The following is a 23,017-nucleotide window of genomic DNA, read 5'->3' as shown; positions in this document are numbered from 1 at the left end:
GGTGGTACCGGGCTGTGAGGGAGCCGCCGCCATCTTTCCCCCTCAGCCACCGCAGGCTGCGGGAACCGCTGGCCGGCGCGGAGGAGGGAGCGCAGGCTGCCGGTGGCACTCGGTGGCGGCGGGAGACGGGAGCTATCGGCGGTGGCAGCCAGGCCGCTGTGGCAGGGGGGACACATCGCCGCCACGGCTGAGCTGTAGCGCCGCCCTCAGCCGCCCCGGCCGCCATCTTTGCTCCCCCTCAGGCGCCGCCGCCATCTTTGCTCGTCCCGCCGAGAGGCGGGAACGCGGCAGGAGGGGAAAGTGGGCGTGGCCCCAAGCCCCGCCCCGCGCGGTGGGCGGGGCCGGCGGGCGGGGTCACATGACCGCGGCCCGTGCGCAGCCGGAGCCAACATGGCGGCGGCGGCGGGCGCAGGGGCCGCCGCGCTCGGCGCTGCCCGCCTGTAGCGGCCGCCGCGCCGGCCCCGCCGCCCCCGCGCCCGCCCCGCAGCCCCCGAGCGCCCCGAGCCCCGCCGCGTCCGACATGAGGGAGAAGGGCCGCAGGAAGAAGGGCAGGACCTGGGCAGAGGCCGCCCGGACGGTGCGCGGGGGGGCCGCGGGGCGGGTCAGGCCGCGGGGCGGGTCGGGGCGCTCCGGGCGGGGGGGACGGGAGCGGCGGCGGGGCCCGCCCGGGGCTCCGCTCCGCCGCCCGCGCCTGCGGGGCCGCGGCGTTGGTTTTGAGCTGCTCTCCGGTCGCTTCCCGGCAGGGATTTCCCTGGGAGGCGGCGTGGGGGAGGGAATGCCGCTGTGGCGGGCGGGGGTGGAAGTGACACCGGCAGCGAGCGGCGGGCGCGGGGGGGTTCGGTACCTGCGGCGCTCCCGTGCCCTCCGTGCCGCCCAACTCGTTCAGGTGGCAGCTGCCGAGCTGCCCCAGGTCAGGCAGAGCTGCGGAGCCTGAAAGGTGAATTTTTACGGCCCGGTTTCCCGGCGTGACAGGGTTTGTCGCCCGGCTGGCCTCGGGGCTGTCCCGAGGCGGGGAAAAGGGAAGTTCAGAAGTGGGACAGGAACGAGAGAGGAAACTCCACAAGTGCGAGCGGCGGGAGCCGCGCTGGAACACCGAGCTGGGAAAGCTCAGCTCACGCTTCCCGGCTCGGGATAAACCCCCCTCACGGACACGGGGAGGAGCTGGGCTTCTGGGAGCCCTCCTGGAAGAGGGACCTGTTCCAACAGGAATCGAGAAGGCTGGCTGGGAAGCAAATGTAAATAGAAACCTGCGGCTGAGACTTGCAAGGGGTATTTTAATAAATAAATTCATTTGGACCGTGTGTTTACAGCTTGAAAGGCACCAGAAGAGCTGCTGTGTTCAGGAGATGCAGTGCAGTTAGAGATTTTTAAGAAATAACTTACTGGCTTGCACGCAAACACTTTGGTCTTGCTCTGCATTTGTTTCTGTGTATAATTTTAACAGTTTCTTTTGAAAGAGCAGTGGCATGGTCTGCAGTGGAGGCTGGAAGTGGGATCAGCTCTTTTCCAGCCTCTGTGCACTGCTGTGCATCCACTGATCCCTAAGAATCCACTTAAGGGCTGAAGCATTTAACCAAGCAGCACTGAGCCCTCGCACACTGCAGGCTGCACATTGCCCAGAGCCAGGGCACAGCAGGCAAAAGGAGCAGAGATGAGGAAATCCCTGCCAAACCCCAGCTTGGGCACATCTGTGTGCTCAGCAGGAGCGTTGCAGGGCCCTGGTCAGGCTCCAGCTCCCATCTCCCCGAGGTTTCCCGGTGTTTTGGGGTTGAAATTGTGCCTGTGGTCGTGTCCTGGGCTTGGCTCTCTGCTGCGGCTTGGGGTTTGGAGGGAAGATTGTAAAACTGTGCTAAGAAGTGTAAAAGCTCTCAGGTGCCTCGTTCTTCTGCCTTTGGAAGGTGACAGAAAACTGTCCCCAAGCTCAGGAATCTCCCCTTTTGTCTCCAGGTGTCTCCTCTGTGTGGAGGGTCCCTCACTGAGCTCGGAGCTGGCTCTGGGCTGCAGGGGTGGGCCTGGGGCTCTGCTTGTCCTGGGATCACTGAGGCTGGAAAATCCCTCCCAAAACTGTACCCAGTCCCCACCTTGTCCCCAGGGCACTCAGTGCCACCTCCAGCCCTTCCTGGGACACCTCCAGGGATGGGCACTCCCTGCCAAGGCCTGAGCCCCCTTTCCATGGGGAAATTCCTGCTGCTGTCCAACCTGAGCCTGCCCTGGCCCAGCCTGAGGCCATTTCCCCTTGTCCTGTCCCTGTTCCCCCCCTGGCTGTCCCCTCCTGTCAGGAGCTGTGCAGAGCCACAAGGTCCCCCCTGAGCCTCCTTTTCTCCAGGCTCAGCCCCTTCCCAGCTCCCTCAGCTGAGAGTCACAGGGCAGCCTCAGGCCATCCCAGCTGCATTTCCTGGGGCAGGTCTGTACCTCCTCTGCCTCTTCTCCTACTCTGTCCCCTCTGCACTGGTGCTCACAGGTGGCTGAGGCAGCCAAACCAGCAGAAACATTGCATTTTCTAATTTAACTTGTGGTGCTGATCTGTTCTTGTTCCACTTTAGTGGAGTTTGGGCTTAGGTGTCCTCCAGTTGTGGGGAGGTACGAGGATGCACTGAGGTGATCTGTCCCTGAATTAGCTGAACCCCCTGGAGCAGCTCAGAGGGGAGACCCGGGAGAGAGGCCGTGCTCTCTGCTCCTGGGGAGCTGCAGGGCTGAGGGGATCCCCTGGGACCCCGGCTGTGCTGCTCTGCAGAGCTGTGGGGCTGCTAACTGGGGCAGCAGAGCAGTGTGAGGTGAGGCAGGGTCCCCGTGAGGGCAGGAAGTCCCTGTTGATAAACAGCCTTTTCTCATTTCCTGTGCAGCTGCAGGGAGCTGCTGCCTGTGCTGGGGACAGGCCTGGGCTCCCTGCAGCAGGGGAGAGCTGCTGCCTGTGCTGGGGACAGGCCTGGGCTCCCTGCAGCAGGGGAGAGCTGCTGCCTGTGCTGGGGACAGGCCTGGGCTCCCTGCAGCAGGGGGGAGCTGCTGCCTGTGCTGGGGACAGGCCTGGGCTCCCTGCAGCAGGGGGGAGCTGCTGCCTGGGGGCTGAGCAGCATGGGGTGTGCAGGTGCCCACGTTCAGGCTGCCCCTGGCCCGTGCCAGTGCTTGAGCTGCACCTGGAGCTGGTGCCAGGCTGGGCTTGTGCTCCTGCACCCAGAGCTGTGCTGGGGTGAGCGTGCACAGCCAGGGGGTGCCAGGGCAGTCCCTGAGCTCAGGGCTCTGTGCCTCTGGCAGCCCAGGGTTTATCAGAGATCTGGAGCTGCTGCCTGTTCACCCAGTGCTGGCAGGGAGAGCAGCTCTGGGCTAGGACTGCCCTTAGGCTTGTCCTGGATTTGTGTTGTCCTGCTGCACCCCACGCCCCCAGCGTGGGCAGCAGGGAGGGGGGATTGTGCCCCTGTGCTCAGGTGAGACCCCACCTGCAGAGCTGCCCCAGCCCTGGGGACAACAGCACAAGGACCTGGAGCTGCTGCAGAGAGCCCAGAGGAGCCTGGAGCTGCTGCAGGGCTGGAGCCCCTCTGCTGTGGAGCCAGGCTGGGAGAGCTGGGGGTGCTCACCTGGAGAGGAGAAGGATCCAGGGAGAGCTCAGAGCCCCTGCAGGGCCTGAAGGGGCTCCAGGAGAGCTGGAGAGGGACTGGGGACAAGGGCTGGAGGGACAGGACACAGGGAATGGCTCCCACTGCCACAGGGCAGGGCTGGATGGGATCTTGGGAATCAGGAATTGTTCCCTGGCAGGGTGGGCAGGCCCTGGCACAGGGTGCCCAGAGCAGCTGTGGCTGCCCCTGCATCCCTGGCAGTGCCCTGGACAGGGCTGGAGCAGCCTGGGACAGTGGGAGGTGTCCCTGCCATGGAACTGGACGAGCTCTCGTGTTCCTTTCCACCCAAAGCATTCCATGATTCCATGATCTCCTCTGCAGTGTCCAGTGGGTGCTCCCAGGGCTGAGGTTGAGGGTTCCCTGGCGTTCACTGCTGGCAGGATTTGGGTTGTGCAGCAGAGGCCTCGTGTGGGATGTCCTGCTCAGGTCCTGGGGTTGCTGCTTTTGCTCTCCCTGTGCTCAGCGCAGTCCTCAGGATGCAGCTTCCCCAAAGGAGGGGTGGGCAGAGCCCAGTGCTCCCTGCTCTGCCCTGCTGGGTCTGTGCTGGTGCCACAGGGACCTGTCCCTGTCCCGTTCCTGCCTGGAAGCCCCAGTCAGGCTCTGGTGGTGCTCTGTGGGCAGGAGGGAGGTGTGAGCTGGAATGGGCTGAGGCTGAAGGGATTTGGGGCTGGTTTTTGGGAGGTCCCCGGGGGTGCCCTGAGGAAAGGGTTTCCTGCTGCAGTGCCCAGGAGCTGGGGCTGGGGGAGGGATGGGCTCTGGAAATGCTCCTGGCCTGGGTCACCCAGGGACACAGAGTGCTCGGGTGACCTGTTTGTGTGCTTGGGAGTGCCAGGATGCTCTGGGGGAAAGGGACCCTAAAGCCACCCAGTGCCACCCCTGCCATGGCAGGGACACCTCCCACTGTCCCAGGCTGCTCCAGCCCCAGTGTCCAGCCTGGCCTTGGGCACTGCCAGGGATGCAGGGGCAGCCACAGCTGCTCTGGGCACCCTGTGCCAGGGCCTGCCCACCCTGCCAGGGAACAATTCCTGATTCCCAAGACCCATCTGGCAGTGGAAGCCATTCCCTGTGTCCTGTCCCTCCATCCTTGTCCCCAGTCCCTCTCCATCTTTCCTGTCAGCTCCTCCAGGCACTGCAAGGCCACAGTGAGGTCACCCAGAGCCTTCTCTTCTCCAGGCTGAGCAATCCCAGCCTTTCCTCCCAGCAGAGCTGCTCCATCCCTCTGATCACCTGGAGCCTCCTCTGGACTTGCTCCAACAGGTCACTGTCCTCACTGATTGTGGGAAGGGTCTGGAGGCTGCTGTGGAGCACAGCAGGACCTTCCCAGAGAACCTGGAATGGGTTTTTCACCTCTCAGTGAGGTGTTGAACACGGTGGTGCTGCAGAGGATTCAGGAATTAATCCCAGCTTGTGGAATGAGCTGATAGCTGGGGCTGCTAAAAGCTTCCTGGGGTTTTTTTTCTAGGCGGGGGGGATTGTGTCTTGCTCTGTTGGGCTTTTTGGTGTGCTCTGTTTTTAAGGCCCTGAGGATTATCACAGCTCCTTCCCTGTCCCCAGGCTGTAGCCAGGGAGGAATTTCCAATGCAGACACGGAGCTGTGGTGAGGGTTCTGTCACAGCTGTGAAATGCCTCTGCAGAGGTTCCTGAAGGACAGGGACAGGCCAGGAGGTGGCCACAGCTCCGGGTGTGCTCCCAGCCCGTGTGTGCCAGCCAGGGAATCACCTTGGCACTGCTGCCAGGGAAACAGGGACACAGGCTGAGCAGGACCTGGCACAGGCTCTGCCAGTGTCCATGAGAAGGGCACTTTGCTTCCCTCCTCACACACAGATCCCTGCTCTTGGATGGATTTTTCCTGATTTTTTCAAGTTTCTCCTGGAGGATTTCTGTGCTGGAGCACCTCCAGTGCTGGGGGCAGCTCTGGGCCCCTCCTGACAGGAGAGCCCTGCAGGGGCTGGAGCGTGTCCAGGGCAGGGAACAGAGCTGGGAAGGGAACGGAGCCCCAGGAGAGGCTGAGGGAGCTGGGAAGGGGCTGAGCCTGGAGAAAAGGAGGCTCGGGGGACCTTGTGGCTCTGCACAACTCCTGACAGGAGGGGACAGCCAGGGGGGTCGGGCTGTGCTCCCAGGGAACAGGGACAGGACAAGGGGAAATGGCCTCAGGCTGGGCCAGGGCAGGCTCAGGTTGGACAGCAGCAGGAATTTCCCCATGGAAAGGGGGCTCAGGCCTTGGCAGGGGCTGCCCAGGGAGCTTTGGAGTGCCCATCCCTGGAGGTGTCCCAGGGAGGTGGCACTGAGTGCTCTGGGCTGGGGACAAGGTGGGGATGGGGCACAGCTTGGACTGGGATGGATTTTCCAGCCTCAGGGATCCTGGGATTGTGTCACTTCCCAGTAAAGGCAGCGATTGCAGGTGTGAGCTCAGCTTGATCCCCTGCACTTCTGCTCCCAGGAGCTGTAGTGAGCTGAAATCTGCTTTAAGCTCATCCTGGGCGTCTCTAACAGACAAATGGAGGCTTAAACATGGTGGAAACAACTCGAGAAGGATGAGGTGGAAGTGTAATCCTCTCTAATGGCCGGAGCAAACAGCAGACTACAAAATCCTCCTTCCAGTCACAATAATCCAATTATTGGCCTGCACTTTTAAACACTCATTTCCAAGTTCCTTTGCTCCTGCTGGGAATTTTAACCTCTTGAAGGGCTGTGATTGCTGCAGATGCCTTCCCTGCAGCTGTGGGTGTGCAGGTGATTTCTCTGGAGCTCAGTGAAGTCCATTTCCCACCCTTGGGGCTGGCAGTGCAGTGCTGGATGAGTGGGGCTCATTTGGTTGTTATTATAATTACAATTAGTGTTACACCTACTTAAAAAGCCACCCCAGGGCCTGGCTCTTGGCTGGGCAGGGGAGCCCACCTGTCCCAGAGCTCAGTGCAGCTGGAAAAGCTCTGGAATGTTGATTCCCTGTGCAGAGCAGGGCGGGGCAGGCCCGGGGGTGAGGGAGCAGGGGCTGTGCCAGGTGGGGAATCCCAGGGTGCTCCCAGTGCCTCTCCCAGCAGGGTCCTGGGTGGAAGCGTGGGCAGCTCCTCACCCTGCTGTGCTCCAGAGGAAAGGTCAGTGCTGCTGAGGGATCCCAGAGGCATTCCCTGTTTGTCACAGACTCACAGAGCAGTTTGGGTTGGAAAGGGCTTTAAATCTGATTTTTTCCCACCCCCTGCCATGGCAGGGACACCTCCCACTGTCCCAGGCTGCTCCAGCCCCAGTGTCCAGCCTGGCCTTGGGCACTGCCAGGGATCCAGGGGCAGCCACAGCTGCTCTGGGAATTCCAGCCCAGCCCCTCCCCACCCTCCCAGGGAACAATTTCTGTCCTTGTTTATAGCCATAAATGTGCTGTAGGTGTGGATTTTACCATGGAGCTCAGGCACACTTTTTTTTTTTTTTTTGCTTGGTCTGTTCATTCAATTTTAGCAGGAGGATTCCCCCCCCTTCCCCCCCCTTCCCCCCCTTTCCCCCCCCTTTCCCCCCCTTTCCCCCCCCTTTCCCCCCCCTTCCCCCCCCTTCCCCCCCCCTTCCCCCCCTTCCCCCCCTTTCCCCCCCCTTTCCCCCCCCTTTCCCCCCCCTTTCCCCCCCCTTCCCCCCCCTTCCCCCCCTTTCCCCCCCTTCCCCCCCTTCCCCCCCCTTCCTCCCCCTTCCCCCCCCCTTTCCCCCCCCTTTCCCCCCCCTTTCCCCCCCCTTTCCCCCCCCTTTCCCCCCCCTTTCCCCCCCCTTTCCCCCCCCTTCCCCCCCCTTCCCCCCCCCTTCCCCCCCCTTTTCCCCCCTTTTCCCCCCTTTTCCCCCCTTTCCCCCCCCTTTTCCCCCCTTTTCCCCCCTTTTCCCCCCCTTTTCCCCCTTTCCCCTCCAGGGAGGTTTGGGGTGCCCATCCCTGGAGGTCCAGGGAATTCCTGGAGGTGGCACTGAGTGCTCTGGGCTGGGGACAAGGTGGGGATCGGGCACAGCTTGGACTCACCTCAGAGATCTTTCCCAGCCTCGGTGATCCTGGGATTACCCAGGCACGTGGGCTACACACCTACCCCAGTTTTGTTTTAATTGCAGTAATTTGGTTTTTAACCGAAGCCAATCAAACAGTTGGGTGGCACCAGGGCTGGCTCCTGGCCAGCTCCGGGGTGTCCCTGTGCTCTTGTGCCAGCTGGGTTTCAATCCCCAGGTGGATTTAACTGGAAGGACCAGGAAGCAAACCCGGGGCAGCAGCTGGAGCTGCTCCTGACCCTTTGGGGTGAGCATGGACACCCTGCAGGCTCCTGGCTCTGCACAGCCCCTGCAGGGACAGCCAAGGCACTTTTATTCCTTTTATTCCCAGCCAGGCTGGTGTGGCTGCTGCCCACAGCAATCCCTGGGTGTCACTGCAGGGCTGCAGCTTCAGGGCAGCACCTGAACTTGTGAACTTCTCTCTTTGGGGCACATGAGAACTTCATTTTCAGAGGCACGGCTGGGAGCTGTGTTCTGAAGCTGTTCTCCAGGCCCTCATGGATTTTGGGCGTAATATCCGTGTTATTTCTTCTCTGATAACTGGATATCCCTGTCAGGGGTGTTCTGATGGTGCTGCTGTCCCTGCAGGAGCCCGAGTGCATGAGTTCCTTCTGTTTCACTGCATCCTGAATTCAGAATTGATTTCATAAGATCGCTTGGGAAAAACCATCCTGTTCCTTCTTCTGACCAGTCCTGCAGTTTGTGTTCTTCCTTTCCTCCTTTCCAAGTGGGGAAATTGGAATTTACTCTCCAACCTTTTCCAAGAAGCAGCAATAAATGTTATCCCTCCCAGCTTTTCCTGGGGGTGCTCACCTGGAGAAGGATCCAGGGAGAGCTCAGAGCCCCTGCAGGGCCTGAAGGGGCTCCAGGAGAGCTGCAGAGGGACTGGGGACAAGGGCTGGAGGGACAGGACACAGGGAATGGCTCCCACTGCCACAGGGCAGGGCTGGATGGGCTCTTGGGAATCAGGAATTGTTCCCTGGCAGGGTGGGCAGGCCCTGGCACAGGGTGCCCAGAGCAGCTGTGGCTGCCCCTGCATCCCTGGCAGTGCCCAAGGCCAGGCTGGACAGGGCTTGGAGCCTTTGCCCATAGAGCTGATCCCAGTCCCAGCCCTGCCATGGGTCCCCTGCCCAGGCTGCTCCAAGGAACTGCCATTAGGACAGTGTGCAGTAAATCATCCAGCAAGGATTAAAGTCTCCCTGAGCTAGATAATCTCAGTTTTAAAGCATTAACTCACCCCATCACTGGCAAGGTCTGCTTCCCTCCCGTGTGGAATCTTTGAAAGGCAGGGACAGGAGTTCAGAGTGTCTCTGCTCCCCTCCTGCAGCTGTTTCCATCTGAGCCTGAACGTTTCAGTTCTTGCTGGAGAGCTGAACCCCAGAGTTGATCAGAGGCACCCAGGAGCGCTGTCCCAGCTCAGCAGTGTTGTGGCAGTGATGGGTTTGTCCTTCAAGCAGGGACATGTTCATTCCTGTGTGACCTGGGGTGGTTTTGCTCTCCTGAATAAACCCCTGTGTGTGAGTGTGTGACCCCCTGCTTTGGGACACTCAGGGGTTCACAGCCCCTGTGGTGCCTCACTGGGGAGGCACAGCAGTGCCCTGGCTCTTCCAGCCTTGAAGTGTTTCAAGTGTTGGTTTTCCTTATTTCCTTATGCTGGGAGGCTTTGAGGCCCTTTCCCCTTTCCCCTTTCCCCTTTCCCCCTTTCCCCTTTCCCCTTTCCCCTTTCCCCTTTCCCCCTTTCCCCTTTCCCCTTTCCCCTTTCCCCTTTCCCCTTTCCCCTTTCCCCTTTCCCCTTTCCCCCTTTCCCCTTTCCCCTTTCCCCTTTCCCCCTCCCTCACTGTCAAACAGAAATTCTGCAAGGAAGGTTATTTTCAGTTCAAGGTTTGGGTGGTAGATGAGCATTTCAGTAACAAACTGGTTTTGTTTACAGTCTCCACACACAGTGCACTTCCCTTAACCAGGCAGCAAATGTCAAATGCCATTTATTGTGACAGTTGAGGCCACCAAGGCTTCTGTCCATCCTGGAGCTCTTGTTTCCTGTGGACAGCTCGGTGTTTTCCAGCCTTAAAAGGAAGGGATCAGTGCTGGGGTTCCCCCTGTGCTCCAGAGGGGGAGGAAGCTGCCAACCTGTGCCCTCCATGGACACCTGAGTGTGGGACTCTGGTGGCTCCACGTGTTTGGGGTCACCTTTGTCTTCAGGGCAGGACCAGAAGTGGCACTCAGTGCTCTGGGCTGGGACAAGGTGGGCATTGGGCACAGGCTGGACTGGATGATCCCAGAGGGCTTTTCCAGCCTCAGGGATTGTGCCAGCCCTGCCCCTGCACCCTGTCTCCAGCACCCACGAGGGCGTGGAACTGCTTGGCAAACTCCAGCGTGGAGCTTTCCTTGCCTTAATTAAATTAAATTAATTAAAACAGGAGGCGAAGCTGGTTTTAGCTGGGATTAGGTCCCTGCTGCCACTTCCTGCTCTGCTGGCACACGTGGTGGTGCAGCCTGGGGGAGGGAGCCGTGCCAGAGCTGTGGGAGCCACTCCGGGCACTTGGGACACTCTGGAAATTTGGGACACTCTGGGCAGTGCCCACTCAGGTCACTCTGGGAACTCCGGGCACTGTGGCCACTTGGGACATTCAGGGCACTCTGGACATTCGGGACACTCTGGACAGTGCCACCCTGGTCACTCCAGGCACTCGGGACATTCTGGCCGCGTGGGACACTCTGGGCACTCTGGGCACTGTGGCCACTTGGAACACTCTGGGCAGTGCCACCCTGGCCACTCTGGGCAGTGCCACCCTGGCCATTCTGGGAACTCCGGGCACTGCGGCCACTTGGGACACTCAGGACACTCTGGAAATTTGGGACAGTCTGAGCAGTGCCCACCTTGGCCACTCCAGGCACTCGGGACATTCTGGCCGCTTGGGTCACTCTGGGCACTCTGGGCACTGTGGCCACTTGGAACACTCCGGGCAGTGCCACCCTGGTCACTCTGGGCAGTGCCGCCCTGGTCACTCTGGGAACTCCGGGCACTGCGGCCACTTGGGACACTCAGGGCACTCTGGAAATTTGGGACACTCCGGGCAGTGCCCACCCTCACAACTTGGGCCACTCAGGCCACTCCAGGCAGTGCCACCCTGGCCGCTCCAGGCACTCGGGACATTCTGGCCACTTGGGTCACTCTGGGCACTCCAGGCACTGTGGCCACTTGGAACACTCCGGGCACTCTGGAAATTTGGGCCACCCTGGCCACTCCGGGCAGTGCCCACCCTGGTGACTCCGGACAGTGCCCGCCCTGGCCATTCTGGGCAGTGCCATCCTGGCCTCTCTGGACAGTGCCACCCTGGTCACTCCGGGCAGTGCCCACCCTGGTGACTCCGGACAGTGCCCGCCCTGGCCACTCCGGGCAGTGCCCACCCTGGTGACTCCGGACAGTGCCCGCCCTGGCCACTCCGGGCAGTGCCACCCTGGCCACTCTGGACAGTGCCCACCCTGGTCACTCTGGGCAGTGCCCACCCTGGTCACTCTGGGCAGTGCCCACCCTGGTGACTCCGGGCAGTGCCACCCTGGCCTCTCTGGGCAGTGCCCACCCTGGTCACTCTGGGCAGTGCCCACCCTGGTCACTCTGGACAGTGCCACCCTGGTCACTCCGGGCAGTGCCACCCTGGCCACTCTGGGCAGTGCCACCCTGGTCACTCTGGACAGTGCCCGCCCTGGTCACTCTGGGCAGTGCCACCCTGGCCACTCTGGGCAGTGCCACCCTGGCCACTCCGGGCTCTCCAGCCCGCAGGAGCTCGGTGCCTGAGGGACATTGCAGTGTTTGGGACAGACCTGCAGGGAGCTGAGGGCAGCAGCCTGTGTGAGTGCAGCAGCTTGGCTTGGCTGTGCCCAGGTTTTCCTGCAGGAATCCTGGAAGCTGCTCCTGTGCTCCCTGCCCGGGCTGGCTCCCTGCCAGGGCTGAGCTCAGCTGCTGCTGGGGATTTCCCTGTGGTGCTGCTGTGCAGTTTGGGGCTCTGTTCTCTTCCCTGCCTGCTCTCCAGCTGCATTCCCAGGAATGTGCCAGCTGGGAAGTGGTGACGTGCTCCAGCCCTGTGCCAGCTCCCCTGGCTGAGGGCAGGTGCTGCTGCAGGGCTTGAACTCAAACGTGGATTTAATTCCAAAAATACCTATTGGGAGCTGACAGCTCAAAAAATTGCTCCAACTTGCTCTGTTCTGTGTGTGGATCCTGAATTCTTGTGCTGTGTGAGGGAGCCTGACTGGACAGCCAGGAGTGGTGCAGCAAGTCTGTCTCAGGAGTTAGTAATTATAATTAATAATTACCTCTTGCTGATAATTGGGACCTTGGTGTCACTTTTTGATGGCCTGTACAACCCCTCAGACGTTCAGGGATAACGCAGAGGGGTTTTTTTGGGAAAGGCCACAGCAGAGGTGTGCCCTTCTGCCAGTTCATGCCCACGGTACTCCTGAGGGATCCTGTGCCCAGGGCACCTCAGAGGTGCTGCTCCAGTTTCTCTGCTGGTCCCAGTTCAGGGCTGTGAGCTCCCAGGCCAGAAGCTTTGGGGTGTTTTGTAGGGGTCACTCCTGGTTTTCCCCACAAAAGCCCATCCTAGACACCGAACCTCTCCTCCTTGGGGTTGGTGTCATCCTGTTGGGCTTCATTCAAACTGAGGAGCTGGACTCCGTTCCTGTGGCTTTCTTCCAGCTCAGGATATCCTGTGATTCTCTGGGGCTGTTTATTCTCCACTCAGAGCTGGGCTTGGCCAGTGGCTGGGGGAGCTTTGCAAGTGCTGGGAGTTTCAGAATGGTCTTGGTGTCTTTTGGTTGGACAAGTTTTCCACAGATCCAGAAATTTTCTGTTTGAAGAAGCCCTTCAGTGTCCTTCTGGACAGATATTTGAAATGAAACATCTCAAATGCAGACAATTTAGAAGGCAGGGCTGGATGGGATTTTGGGAATCAGGAATTGTTCCCTGGCAGGGTGGGCAGGCCCTGGCACAGGGTGCCCAGAGCAGCTGTGGCTGCCCCTGCATCCCTGGCAGTGCCCAAGGCCAGGCTGGAGCAGCCTGGGACAGTGGGAGGTGTCCCTGCCATGGCAGGGGTGGCACGGGGTGGTTTTTGAGGTCCTTTCCCACCCACACCATTCTGGAATTGCAGTGTTGGTTCCAGCCCTTGCTGAGTGCTGGATCCACCCCTGTCCCTTGTCCCTTGTCCCTTGTCCCTGTCCCTGTCCTGCCCCACCTTCCCAGGCTGGATTTCAGCAGGAACAGGGCAGGAGTGCCCGTGGAGCTGCTGTGACAGCAGAGCCCTCCCGTGCCCTCCCCCAGCCCTCGCTGCTGTCCCCGTGGAGCAGGTCCAGGTCCCCAGGGAGGGCGGTGGCTCTGGGATGTCCCCTCCCCAGCAGTGTGACAGCTCAGTGTGACATGTGGCCTTTCATGGCACCTGGTTCTGGTGGCACAGGGCTGTCCCCTCCTCCCCAGCCTCATTCCTGCCTAAAACCTCGGGCAGCATTTGGCTAATTGGATGAGTGGAGCAGATCCTGCGATCTGGGTCAGCTCCCTCATCCCCCCGGGCTCCTGCAGTGTTTTCTCGGCTGCTCCGGGGTGACTGAGCAGGAATTTCACATCCACTCGAGCCTTTTTATAGCTGACCCACTTGTGTGCCAGGTTTGGCTGCAGGGGTGATTCCCTGCTGGCAGGAGGTGTGCAGCTCCTGCTGGTGTGTGCAGCTGCAATTCTGCTCCTGGGCAGGAGTGCCTGGGGCTGAGGTGAGCCAGAGGAGCAGGCTCTGCTGCCTCTCTCTCCAGAGCTGAGCCAGGTGGAAATTCCTCAGCTGCTTGTGGATTCGTGGCTTTAGGAAGTTTAAGTTCTATTTCCAGCAAGGAACCTGAGTGTAAATGCTGATTGTGTTTATAACATTAGGGCCCAGTTTTAAATCCCTCTTTGCATAAGGGAATAACCAATAGGAGGAATTCCAAAGTACACTTTTGCCAAAACTCGCTGAAGGCACTCATGGTCTGAGATGCTCCTTCATTTATCCACTCTTGGAGGATCTCTGGATTTAACCTCCGTGGGCTGATTGCTGGTAAAAACCACCCCAGACACCTCCAAGCATGTCAAACACACGTTTGGACTGTGAGCACTGGCGTGCTCCCTGTCCTCACGGTGTCCTGTGTGTCCCCACGGTGTCCTGTGTGTCTCCTGGTGTCCTGCGTGTCCCCACGGTGTCCTGTGTGTCCCCTGGTGTCCTGCCTGTCCCCACGGTGTCCTGAGCCTGCTCTGCACCTCTGGCCGAGTCACTCGCTGTGTGTGAGTGAAGGGCTGGATTCATTCCCTATGGGAAATGCAGAGGATCCCCTGTCAGAACCTTCCATCCCTCTTAGCCCAGGAATCAGCAATGAATGCTGGGTTCTGCTCAGCTGTTGCTGAATTTCCTGAAGAGCCAGGATTGAAAGTGGAAGGAAGGAGCTCATTCCCTTTCCTGGACATGCTCCATTCCCATCCCAGCTCCGTTCCCCCATCCCAGCTCTGGTCCCTTCCCAGCTCTGTTCCCTGCCCTGGACACGCTCCAGCCCCTGCAGGGCTCTCCTGTCAGGAGGGGCCCAGAGCTGCCCCCAGCACTGGAGGTGCCCCAGCAGTGCCAGCACAGGGGACGGGCACTGCCCTGGCCCTGCTGCCACCCCACAGCTGGCACAGCCCAGGGGCCTCCTGGGCAGTTCCCTGTGCCTTGTGCTGAGCAGTGGCACCGGCTGTGATGCCTTGGGAAGGCTGAGCTGGGAACAGAGACTGGAGAGAGCTGGAGAATAAAATAGAGATTTATTGAAAGGCCTCCAGGATACATCTTGGGCAGAACAAGAGCTTGACCAGGGCTACACCCAAGGTGGACTTAAAATGGTCACAAAAAATGGCTAAACCAGTCATGAGGTCTTATATTTCTATAAGTTTTGTTCCATTTGCATATTGGGGTTTAATTGTCCAATTCCAGCTGCAGGTGATGCAGTCCCATCCTTCTTGTTTTCTCCCTTCAGCCACCTGTTTGTGCTTTTGGGCTGAAAACTTGTAACTCTTGTCCTTGGTGTGCAGCAGGAGAAGGATTTGTTTTGTGTCCCTGCCCTGTGCAGAGCTGTGTGACCCTGAGTGTGAGCTCAGAGCTGCACCCCTGGGCAGGACAGAGCCTGAAATACATCAGAGATAAAACTCAGGGCATCAGCTGGGCTTTGGCACAGAACCTTTGCCAGCTCTGTCCCTTTGGAGTAGGAGTGTTTGGGCAGTGCTGGTGTCACACAGCAGTGGTGGCACCAGCTCCGTGCCAATGCTGTGTCTGATGGCACTTGTTTGTCACAGATGCTCCCCCCACAGTGCTGAGCTTTGTCACTGTTTCAAAGGCATCACCCCTGCTCACTGAGGGTCCTCTCAGGGGTCCAGCACCCTCCAGTGCCATCCTCCTCACCCCTGTCCCCTCACTGTCCCCTCACTGTCCCCTCACTGTCCCCTCACCGTCCCCTCACCGCCTGCAGCAGCAAGCCCAAACTCGTGGTGGAAATATTTTCCTTCAGGGTTGAGAGGACGCTGACTGTGGGGCAGTCCTTGTCGCACAGGGAGCTGCTGGGAGTGCAGCTTTTCCCGCTGGGAATTCTGGAGTCCTTCCATTCTGTTCCAAAATTTGGGAATTTGCTCAGTGGGTAGCACGGCCAGAGCAGGTTCCTCTGGGCTGCGTTGCCATGGGTTAGCCTGGGAGCAGAACTTTGAGTTGAGTTCAGCAAAACCATAATTAAAAGAGGTTGGAAGAATCACTGAGTTTGGGAAAGCCAAAGCCCATTGAGCCCAACCGAGGTGTAAAGCGAGGAATCAGATTTTCTCCTGATTATCCTGGGTTTGGGAACCACAAAACAGGGTCAGCAGGGCTTGCAATGAGATGATTTTCAGGCCTCTTCCAGCCCCATCCATGCTGTGATTCCTGGAGCAGGACAGTGGTGGGGCTGTCAAGCAGGAATTGGTGTAGGGAGAGCTCCACTGGCACAGGAGCAGCCCCTGGATCCCTGGCAGTGCCCAAGGCCAGGCTGGACAGGGCTGGGAGCACCCTGGGACAGTGGGAAGTATCCCTGGTGGAATGGGATGGGCTTTGGGGTCCCTTCCCACCCGGACCATCCCAGCATGAATGGTTTTTGTTGGCAGTGAGCTTGGCTCAGTTGTCAGAGCTGAGTTACCTCTCAGACTGTGTCCTGTGGCACAGGAGGATTTTATTTATTTACACACGGTGACTAAAAATGACTCAAGTAGAAGATCTGATATGGGATTAAAAGGGCAGAGGAGGGGGGAGAAGGTACTTAAGGTGTATCTGTTCTTTCAGGGTGTACCCGTTGTGTTAAGAGCCTCTTTAATCTGTTCCTGTTCCTCTGGACCAGCTTGTTTGGCAGCAGGAGCTCCTGCTGCAGCTGGAGGTGTGAACGCTTTGTTTATCTGAGGAGGCTGAGAGCTGATATCGAACATTTCCTGGAGAGCAGAGCTCTTATCAGGGCTGGGGACACGGCTGTGCTCCTCTCGTGCTGTCCCCAGGGCTGGCCTCGCTCAGCACAGGGAGTTTGATCCCGAGTCAGCACAGGGCACACGAGGGGCAGCAGCTGGGACAGCCCAGATCCATTTGGGGTGGGAAGAGCTCCAGGATCTGGGGGTGCAGCCTGATGCTGGGGTCTGGGCCGTGTTCCCTGAGATTGGTGTGCCTTGGGAACACGTCCTGTGCCCAGCACTGGGTCCTGGCAGGGCAGGAGAGCCCTGGAGGGGCTGGAATGTGTCCAGGGAAGGGCACAGAGCCCCAGGAGAGGCTGAGGGAGCTGGGAAGGGGCTGAGCCTGCAGAAAAGGAGGCTCAGGGGGACCTTGTGGCTCTGCACAGCTCCTGACAGGAGGGGACAGCCAGGGGGGGTCGGGCTGTGCTCCCAGGGAACAGGGCCAGGACAAGGGGAAATGGCCTCAGGCTGGGCCAGGGCAGGCTCAGGTTGGATTTTGGGAACAATTCCTCCCTGGGAAGGGCTGGCACAGCTGCCCAGGACAATCCCCATCCCTAGAAGGATTTCAAAGCCCTGTGGATGTGACAGTTGGGGACATCAGTGGTGGCTTTGGCAGTGCTGGGGGTTGGGTTGGTGATCTCCAAGGGCTGTTCCAATCTAAACGATCCTGTGGTTCCAGGAGTCTCCTGGAGAGCAGAGACACCCGGCAGGGCTGGCTGATCCTCCCCAGTGCCCTCCCAGAGCTGTCCAGCCTCACCCTGCCGAGCTCACAGCCCTGGGGAGGGATCCCTGCACAGGGACAGAACTGGAACAGCTTCTCTGCCCCCACTGCCGAGGTTTTCTGGGAGGACTCAGCCTTCACTCACAATCCTGGGGGTGCCTGGTGACAAATCCAGGAATTGTGGTGCTGCTGCTCCACTCTGAGGAGCTCTGAGAGTCAGGGGATGTCACAGTGCCCAGGAGGAAAGTGCCCAGTGAGAGTTTGGTGTGGTACAAATGCCCTGAGTTCCCTGTGAATGGACTCTGAGCTTCACATCTCTCCTGATGTCACCTCCTGCAGGGAAAAGGTTGAAAGCAGGGATGGAAATGGAGATGTCCTTGATTCCTGGCCTCCCCTGGGCTCCCAGTTTGGGGATGCAGCTCCAGGCTGGTGCAGGGTGAGCTGTGTGAGCAGGGGCAGGGGTGATGGAGCCCAGAACCTGCCCTGGCCTGGCTGAGATCACCTGCAGACCCTCGGTTCTGCACCCTCCTGCTGAGCTGTCCCGAGTTACAGCAGAGCTGGGAGGGAGCTGGGGTGAGCCCCGGGGCTGCAGCAGTGCAAACAAACCCCACTGGGATCTCACAGAGCCCCTGGGGCTGCCCCTGCACCCCTGGCAGTGCCCAGGGCCAGGCTGGATGGGCTGGGAGCAGCCTGGGACAGGGGGAGGTGTCCCTGCCATGGCAGGGGTGGCACTGGAGGGGCTTTAAGGCCCCTTCCCACCCAAACCATCCTGGGAGTCTGTGAAATTCAGGCTGTAACATCCCTTAACAGGAGATTTTCCAGGGTGGGGCCATCAGCTGGAGCTCCCCGAGCTGCAGATGGGGCTGGACACCAGGTTTGCTGTGGGAGCAGGGAGGTGCTGCCCCTCTGCAGGACCTGGCCCAGCCCTGTCCCAGGAGGGCTGTGCTGGGATAAACTGGTGTTCCTGCAGGGAATGAGGGACCTGGGGGGCCCTGGGCTCTGCACAGCCCTGCTCCAGAGGGGCTGTACTGGGATAAACTGGTGTTCCTGCAGGGAATGAGGGACCTGGGGGGCCCTGGGCTCAGCACAGCCCTGTCCCAGGAGGGCTGTGCTGGGATAAACTGGTGTTCCTGCAGGAGTGAGGGGCTGCAGGGCCCTGGGCTCTGCACAGCCCTGTCCCAGGAGGGCTGTGCTGGGATAAACTGGTGTTCCTGCAGGGAGTGAGGGGCTGCAGGGCCCTGGGCTCAGCACAGCCCTGCTGGAGCAGGGAGCTATGCTATGCTGGGATAAACTGGTGTTCCTGCAGGGAATGAGGGGCTGCAGGGCCCTGGGCTCTGCACAGCCGTGTCCCAGGAGGGCTGTGCTGGGATAAACTGGTGTTCCTGCAGGGAATGAGGGACCTGGGGGGCCCTGGGCTCAGCACAGCCCTGCTCCAGAGGGGCTGTACTGGGATAAACTGGTGTTCCTGCAGGGAATGAGGGGCTGCAGGGCCCTGGGCTCAACACAGCCCTGCTCCAGGAGAGCTGTGCTGGGATAAACTGGTGTTCCTGCAGGGAATGAGGGACCTGGGGGACCCTGGGCAGTGGGAGCTGCTCCTGCCCTCCTGCACGGTCACTGCAGGGTTTGTGCTGAGCCTCTGGGAGCTTCTGGGCTGAGCCTAACTCAGGCCTGGCCTTTCGTGTGCTGGGCTCGGCTCAGAAGCTGAGGCTGAGGAGGAAACGAGGCATTTCCTGCCCATCCCCCTGACCAGCACCAGTGTGGCCTGAAATATCCCAGTGACGTGTGGAGAGTGGCATCTGCCTGCTGCTGCACTGCTGCTGCACTGCTGCTGCACTGCTGCTGCACTGCTGCCTGGGCTGCACTGCTGCCTGCAAGGGAGCACAGGGCTCCCAGGGAGCTGGGGAAGGGCTGCCAAGGCTGAATTTACCAAAGCCCTGTTTCCACAGGCCAGAATTGGGCACTCTGTGTGTGCAGGGAGTTTCTGACAGCCCCAGCAGTGCCAAACCCACATTTCCTTCAGCTTCAGCACTTTCAGCCCCCCTGCCCAGTAGCTGTTTGAGCTGAGGGTTTATGGTTTGGGGTTTGGGGTTTGGGGAGTGTGTCTGGACAGTTCTTGCAGCGTTCCCAGTGGAGTTTCTGCCTGGGGAGCCACCCCATGGCTGTGGAGCATTTCATTCTCTAATTTCACTGGAAATGAAATCAGGAATTGCACTGAGGGAAGTCCTTCAGCCCATCTCTGGAACCTCTCTGCTCCTCCAGGGGGTGTGGAGGATCTGCAGCTCTCCCCTGGGGGAGTCCAAGCCATTAAATGGAGATTTTGGTGCAGCTGAATGTAAGCTCAGGGTGCAAAGGAGTGACTTCCTCTCTGTCTGCTCTTGCTTGCCAGGTCCTGGAGAAATATCCCAACACACCCATGAGCCATAAAGAGATCCTTCAAGTGATCCAGAAAGAAGGACTTAAGGAAATCAGGTGAGTTGAGTGAAGCAGGAAAAGCCACAGGTGCTGTGGTTCCAGCTCAGTGTGGTTTGCTGTTAACCCCCAGCTCCTGAGGGGTTTTGGGACCGAAATGTTGCAGGTTTGGGGTCTGGGTCCCCTTCACAAACAGCTCCCAAGTGCTTTTCCCCAGTGAGGGCCAGCCCTGATCCCCAGGTGTGCAGGACTTTTAAAGGATAACCCAGCCCTGGCCAGAGGCTTCAGGCTCTAGGGACTGAAAAACACATAACAATTTAAAATTTCTTCTTTAAAAAAGAAGTGAATGGTCAGTTTGACCTCAGCAGAGCTCAGAGTTACTCAGGGAGCAGCCTCAGTTAAAGGTTGTGCTGTAGAAATCTTGGCTCCTGGTGCTGTGGTTATTCCTCAGGGACATTCCTGAGCAGCCTGGGGGGATGCTGAGCCCCCAGCAGGGCACAGCAGGGCCAGCTCCAGGGCACAGAGCAGCTCCAGGCCAGCTCCTGAGCTGCTCAGCTGAGCTGCAGGGTCCTGGTGGGAATCAGCTCTGCAGGGACGAGTGAGGAGCAGTGACCCGTGGCAGGTACAGAGAATTTCTCCTGTTTGCTTAGAGCAAAGGAGAAGGGCAGAGAGAGGCTGGGCTGGGCCTGCTTATCTGTTTTGGAGTGAAGCAGCCATCCTGAATTTGTCTCAGTTGCATTTTCCACTCCCCTTTGCCAGCTGGATGCAGCAATCCCTGTGCTTTGCAGGAAACAGTGCAGGGACAAGTGCACGAGTTGGGCTGTCCCTCACTGCAGCTGAGGGTGGCACTGGGCAGACTGGACGGGCACTGGTCAGACTGGAGGGGCACTGGTCAGACTGGAGATGGACTGGTCAGACTGGACGGGCACTGGGCAGACTGGAGGGGCACTGGTCAGACTGGAGAGGGGGACTGGTCAGACTGGAGGGGCACTGGTCAGACTGGAGGGGCACTGGTCAGACTGGAGATGGACTGGTCAGCCTGAAGGGGCACTGGTCAGACTGGAGGGGCACTGGTCAGTCTGGAGGGTCACTGGTCAGACTGGAGAGGCACTGGTCAGACTGGAGATGGACTGGTCAGACTGGAGATGGACTGCTCAGCCTGGAGGGGCACTGGTCAGACTGGAGATGGACTGGTCAGCCTGGAGATGAACTGGTCAGACTGGAGATGGACTGGTCAGACTAGAGATGAACTGGTCAGACTGGAGATGGACTGGTCAGACTGGAGGGGACTGGTCAGACTGGAGAGGCACTGGTCAGCCTGGAGATGAACTGGTCAGACTGGAGATGGACTGGTCAGACTGGAGATGGACTGGTCAGCCTGGAGGGGCACTGGTCAGACTGGAGGGGCACTGGTCAGACTGGAGGGGCACTGGTCAGACTGGGGATGGACTGGTCAGACTGGGGATGGACTGGTCAGCCTGGAGGGGCACTGGTCAGACTGGGGATGGACTGGTCAGACTGGAGGGGACTGGTCAGACTGGGGATGGACTGGTCAGACTGGGGATGGACTGGTCAGACTGGAGGGGCACTGCTCAGACTGGAGGGCCACTGGTCAGACTGGAGAGGCACTGGTCAGCCTGTAGATGAACTGGTCAGACTGGGGATGGACTGGTCAGACTGGGGATGGACTGGTCAGACTGGGGATGGACGGGTCAGCCTGGAGGGGCACTGGTCAGGCTGGGGCTCACTGGTCAGACTGGAGGGGCACTGGTCAGACTGGGGATGGACTGGTCAGCCGTTGCTCTCTGCTCAGCACTGGTGGCAGAGCACAGGGGCAGCAGACACCCAGCTCTGACACTGCTGAACCTTTTTAGCACAATTCAGCGGGGTTTGGGCAGAGCCTCAGGCAGGAGCCCAGGTGGGACCCAGAGGATCCAGTCTGTGCCTGGTCAGGGCAGATTTTGGACCAAAACAGCCAAAAAAAGCAGGGCAGAAATGCAGCTGTGCCTTTCATCCTTCTCAGGCTCCTCCTCTTAGAGCTGCTCTGGGGCTGAGCCTGAGCCCTGGGAGTTTTTTCCTCTCCAAAGGAGCTGCCTGGAGCACCAGGAGCTGCAGTCCCCAAGGTGTTTGTGGGAGCAGCCAGGTGGGAAACTCGAATTTCAGCCCTTCTCCTTGGCCACACTGGGATGCTGGGCAGGGAGCCTTGCTTTTACATATTACACCGAGATAATAAAGCTTTATTTTGGTGTAATAAAGCTTTCTTTAGGTTAAAAGCTGAAGGGCTGGCACATTTGAAGCAATTAAATTGCAGCCAGTGCCGGGATTTGTGCTGGGTTGGGCTTTTGGTCGGTCACAGCCCGTGACAAGATGGGCTTAACAGAAATCAGCATTTATTAAAGGAAAAGCCCTGCCAGGGAGGAATAAAAGCTGCCAGGGGAGGAATAAAAGCTGCCAGGGGAGGAATAAAAGCTGCCAGGGGAGGAATAAAAGCTGCCAGGTGAGCGTGTGGGGCTCTCCAGGGTTTGTCCTCCCACGTGGAAGCTCTGGGAGTGCCTCTGGCAGTGGCTGAGGGGTGTGAGGCTGTTCTCAGGGCTTTTAAATGAACCAGAGAGCAGACTGGTTTGGGGGCAAAGGATCCCCACAGAGCAGCTCCCCCTTAAACCCTGCCACTTCCACTCTGGGGCGTGTTTGGGGTGGGTTTAACTCCCCATCTGCAGCCTCACGTCCTTGGGGGTGATGAGCTGAGCATCCCCTTGCACACCAGGCTGGTGGAAATTCCAGGTGCAGCAAGCTGGGGGTGGGTTGGGAAGTGCCCAGTGGCTTTCCCAGAGCCTGGCAGGGAGGCAGAGGGAAGGGGAGCCCAGCTGGGGTTGTTTTCTTGTTTTCCTGGTCCTGTAGAGATCCCTGGCATGAGCTTGGGCAGCTCCAGGGCGTGGGGGAGAGCTCAGAGGGCTTGGGAGCAGCAGCAGGTCTTGGAATTGCAGGGGGATGTGGAAGGAAATCAGGGACTGGGGGATTTCTGCCACGTGCAGGGCAATTTGGGGATTTTTGGACAAGACCAGGGCTTTCATCAGGTTGTTTTGGAGCAGTGCAGGAGCCAGGGGGATCCTGGCTGCCCTCACCTGAGCTTAGGATTTTATCCTGTTACTGAAGGCATTTCAGTGGTGACATCTGCCAGGGTGAGCCCAGGGCTTGGGGGAGCTGAGTGTGGATTCCTCAGAGCACCCCAAAGCTAAAACTCCCCTTTTGTGTGAGGTCTGTCACCCCCTTTTCCCTGCTGGGCTGGGCTGCCTCAGGCTGCTCCAAGGAATCCCTGGAAAACACCCCTGGGTGGGCAGCGTGCCCAGGAGCTGCCCCACTGCCAGGGGAGGTGTGTGACACTGCCAGGGGAGGTGTGTGACACTGCCAGGGGAGGTGTGTGTCACTGCCAGGCTGTGTGACACTGCCAGGGGAGGCTGTGTGGCACTGCCAGGGGAGGCTGTGTGACACTGCCAGGGGAGGCTGTGTGACACTGCCAGGGGAGGCTGTGTGACACTGCCAGGGGAGGTGTGTGACACTGCCAGGGGAGGTGTGTGACACTGCCAGGGGAGGCTGTGTGGCACTGCCAGGCTGTGTGTCACTGCCAGGGGTGGCTGTGTGGCACTGCCAGGCTGTGTGTCACTGCCAGGGGAGGTGTGTGTCACTGCCAGGGGAGGCTGTGTGTCACTGCCAGGCTGTGTGTCACTGCCAGGGGTGGCTGTGTGGCACTGCCAGGCTGTGTGTCACTGCCAGGGGTGG

The 23,017-nt window shown here is 59.6% G+C and overlaps 1 protein-coding gene across 2 annotated transcripts in view; it reads left to right on the top strand.

Annotated features, from left to right (window-relative positions):
• Positions 1 to 462: 462 nt before the first annotated feature.
• Positions 463 to 23,017, top strand: part of ASXL2 (ASXL transcriptional regulator 2) — a 67,590-nt gene continuing 45,035 nt past the window's right edge. Inside the window, exons 1-2 of one of the 2 annotated variants that reach the window (XM_063422422.1) lie at positions 463 to 577; positions 19,218 to 19,300. In XM_063422422.1, coding sequence (XP_063278492.1) covers positions 521 to 577; positions 19,218 to 19,300 — 140 coding nt within the window. In that variant the 5' untranslated portion in view covers positions 463 to 520. The remainder of the gene's footprint in view (positions 578 to 19,217; positions 19,301 to 23,017) is intronic. The other variant, XM_063422448.1, reaches the window with a different exon arrangement.

This window comes from Prinia subflava, chromosome 2 (genome assembly GCF_021018805.1).
Source record: "Prinia subflava isolate CZ2003 ecotype Zambia chromosome 2, Cam_Psub_1.2, whole genome shotgun sequence".
Classification (NCBI taxonomy): domain Eukaryota; kingdom Metazoa; phylum Chordata; class Aves; order Passeriformes; family Cisticolidae; genus Prinia; species Prinia subflava.
Note: the sequence above shows the minus strand (reverse complement) of the source record. Positions and strands in the feature narration are given on the sequence as shown.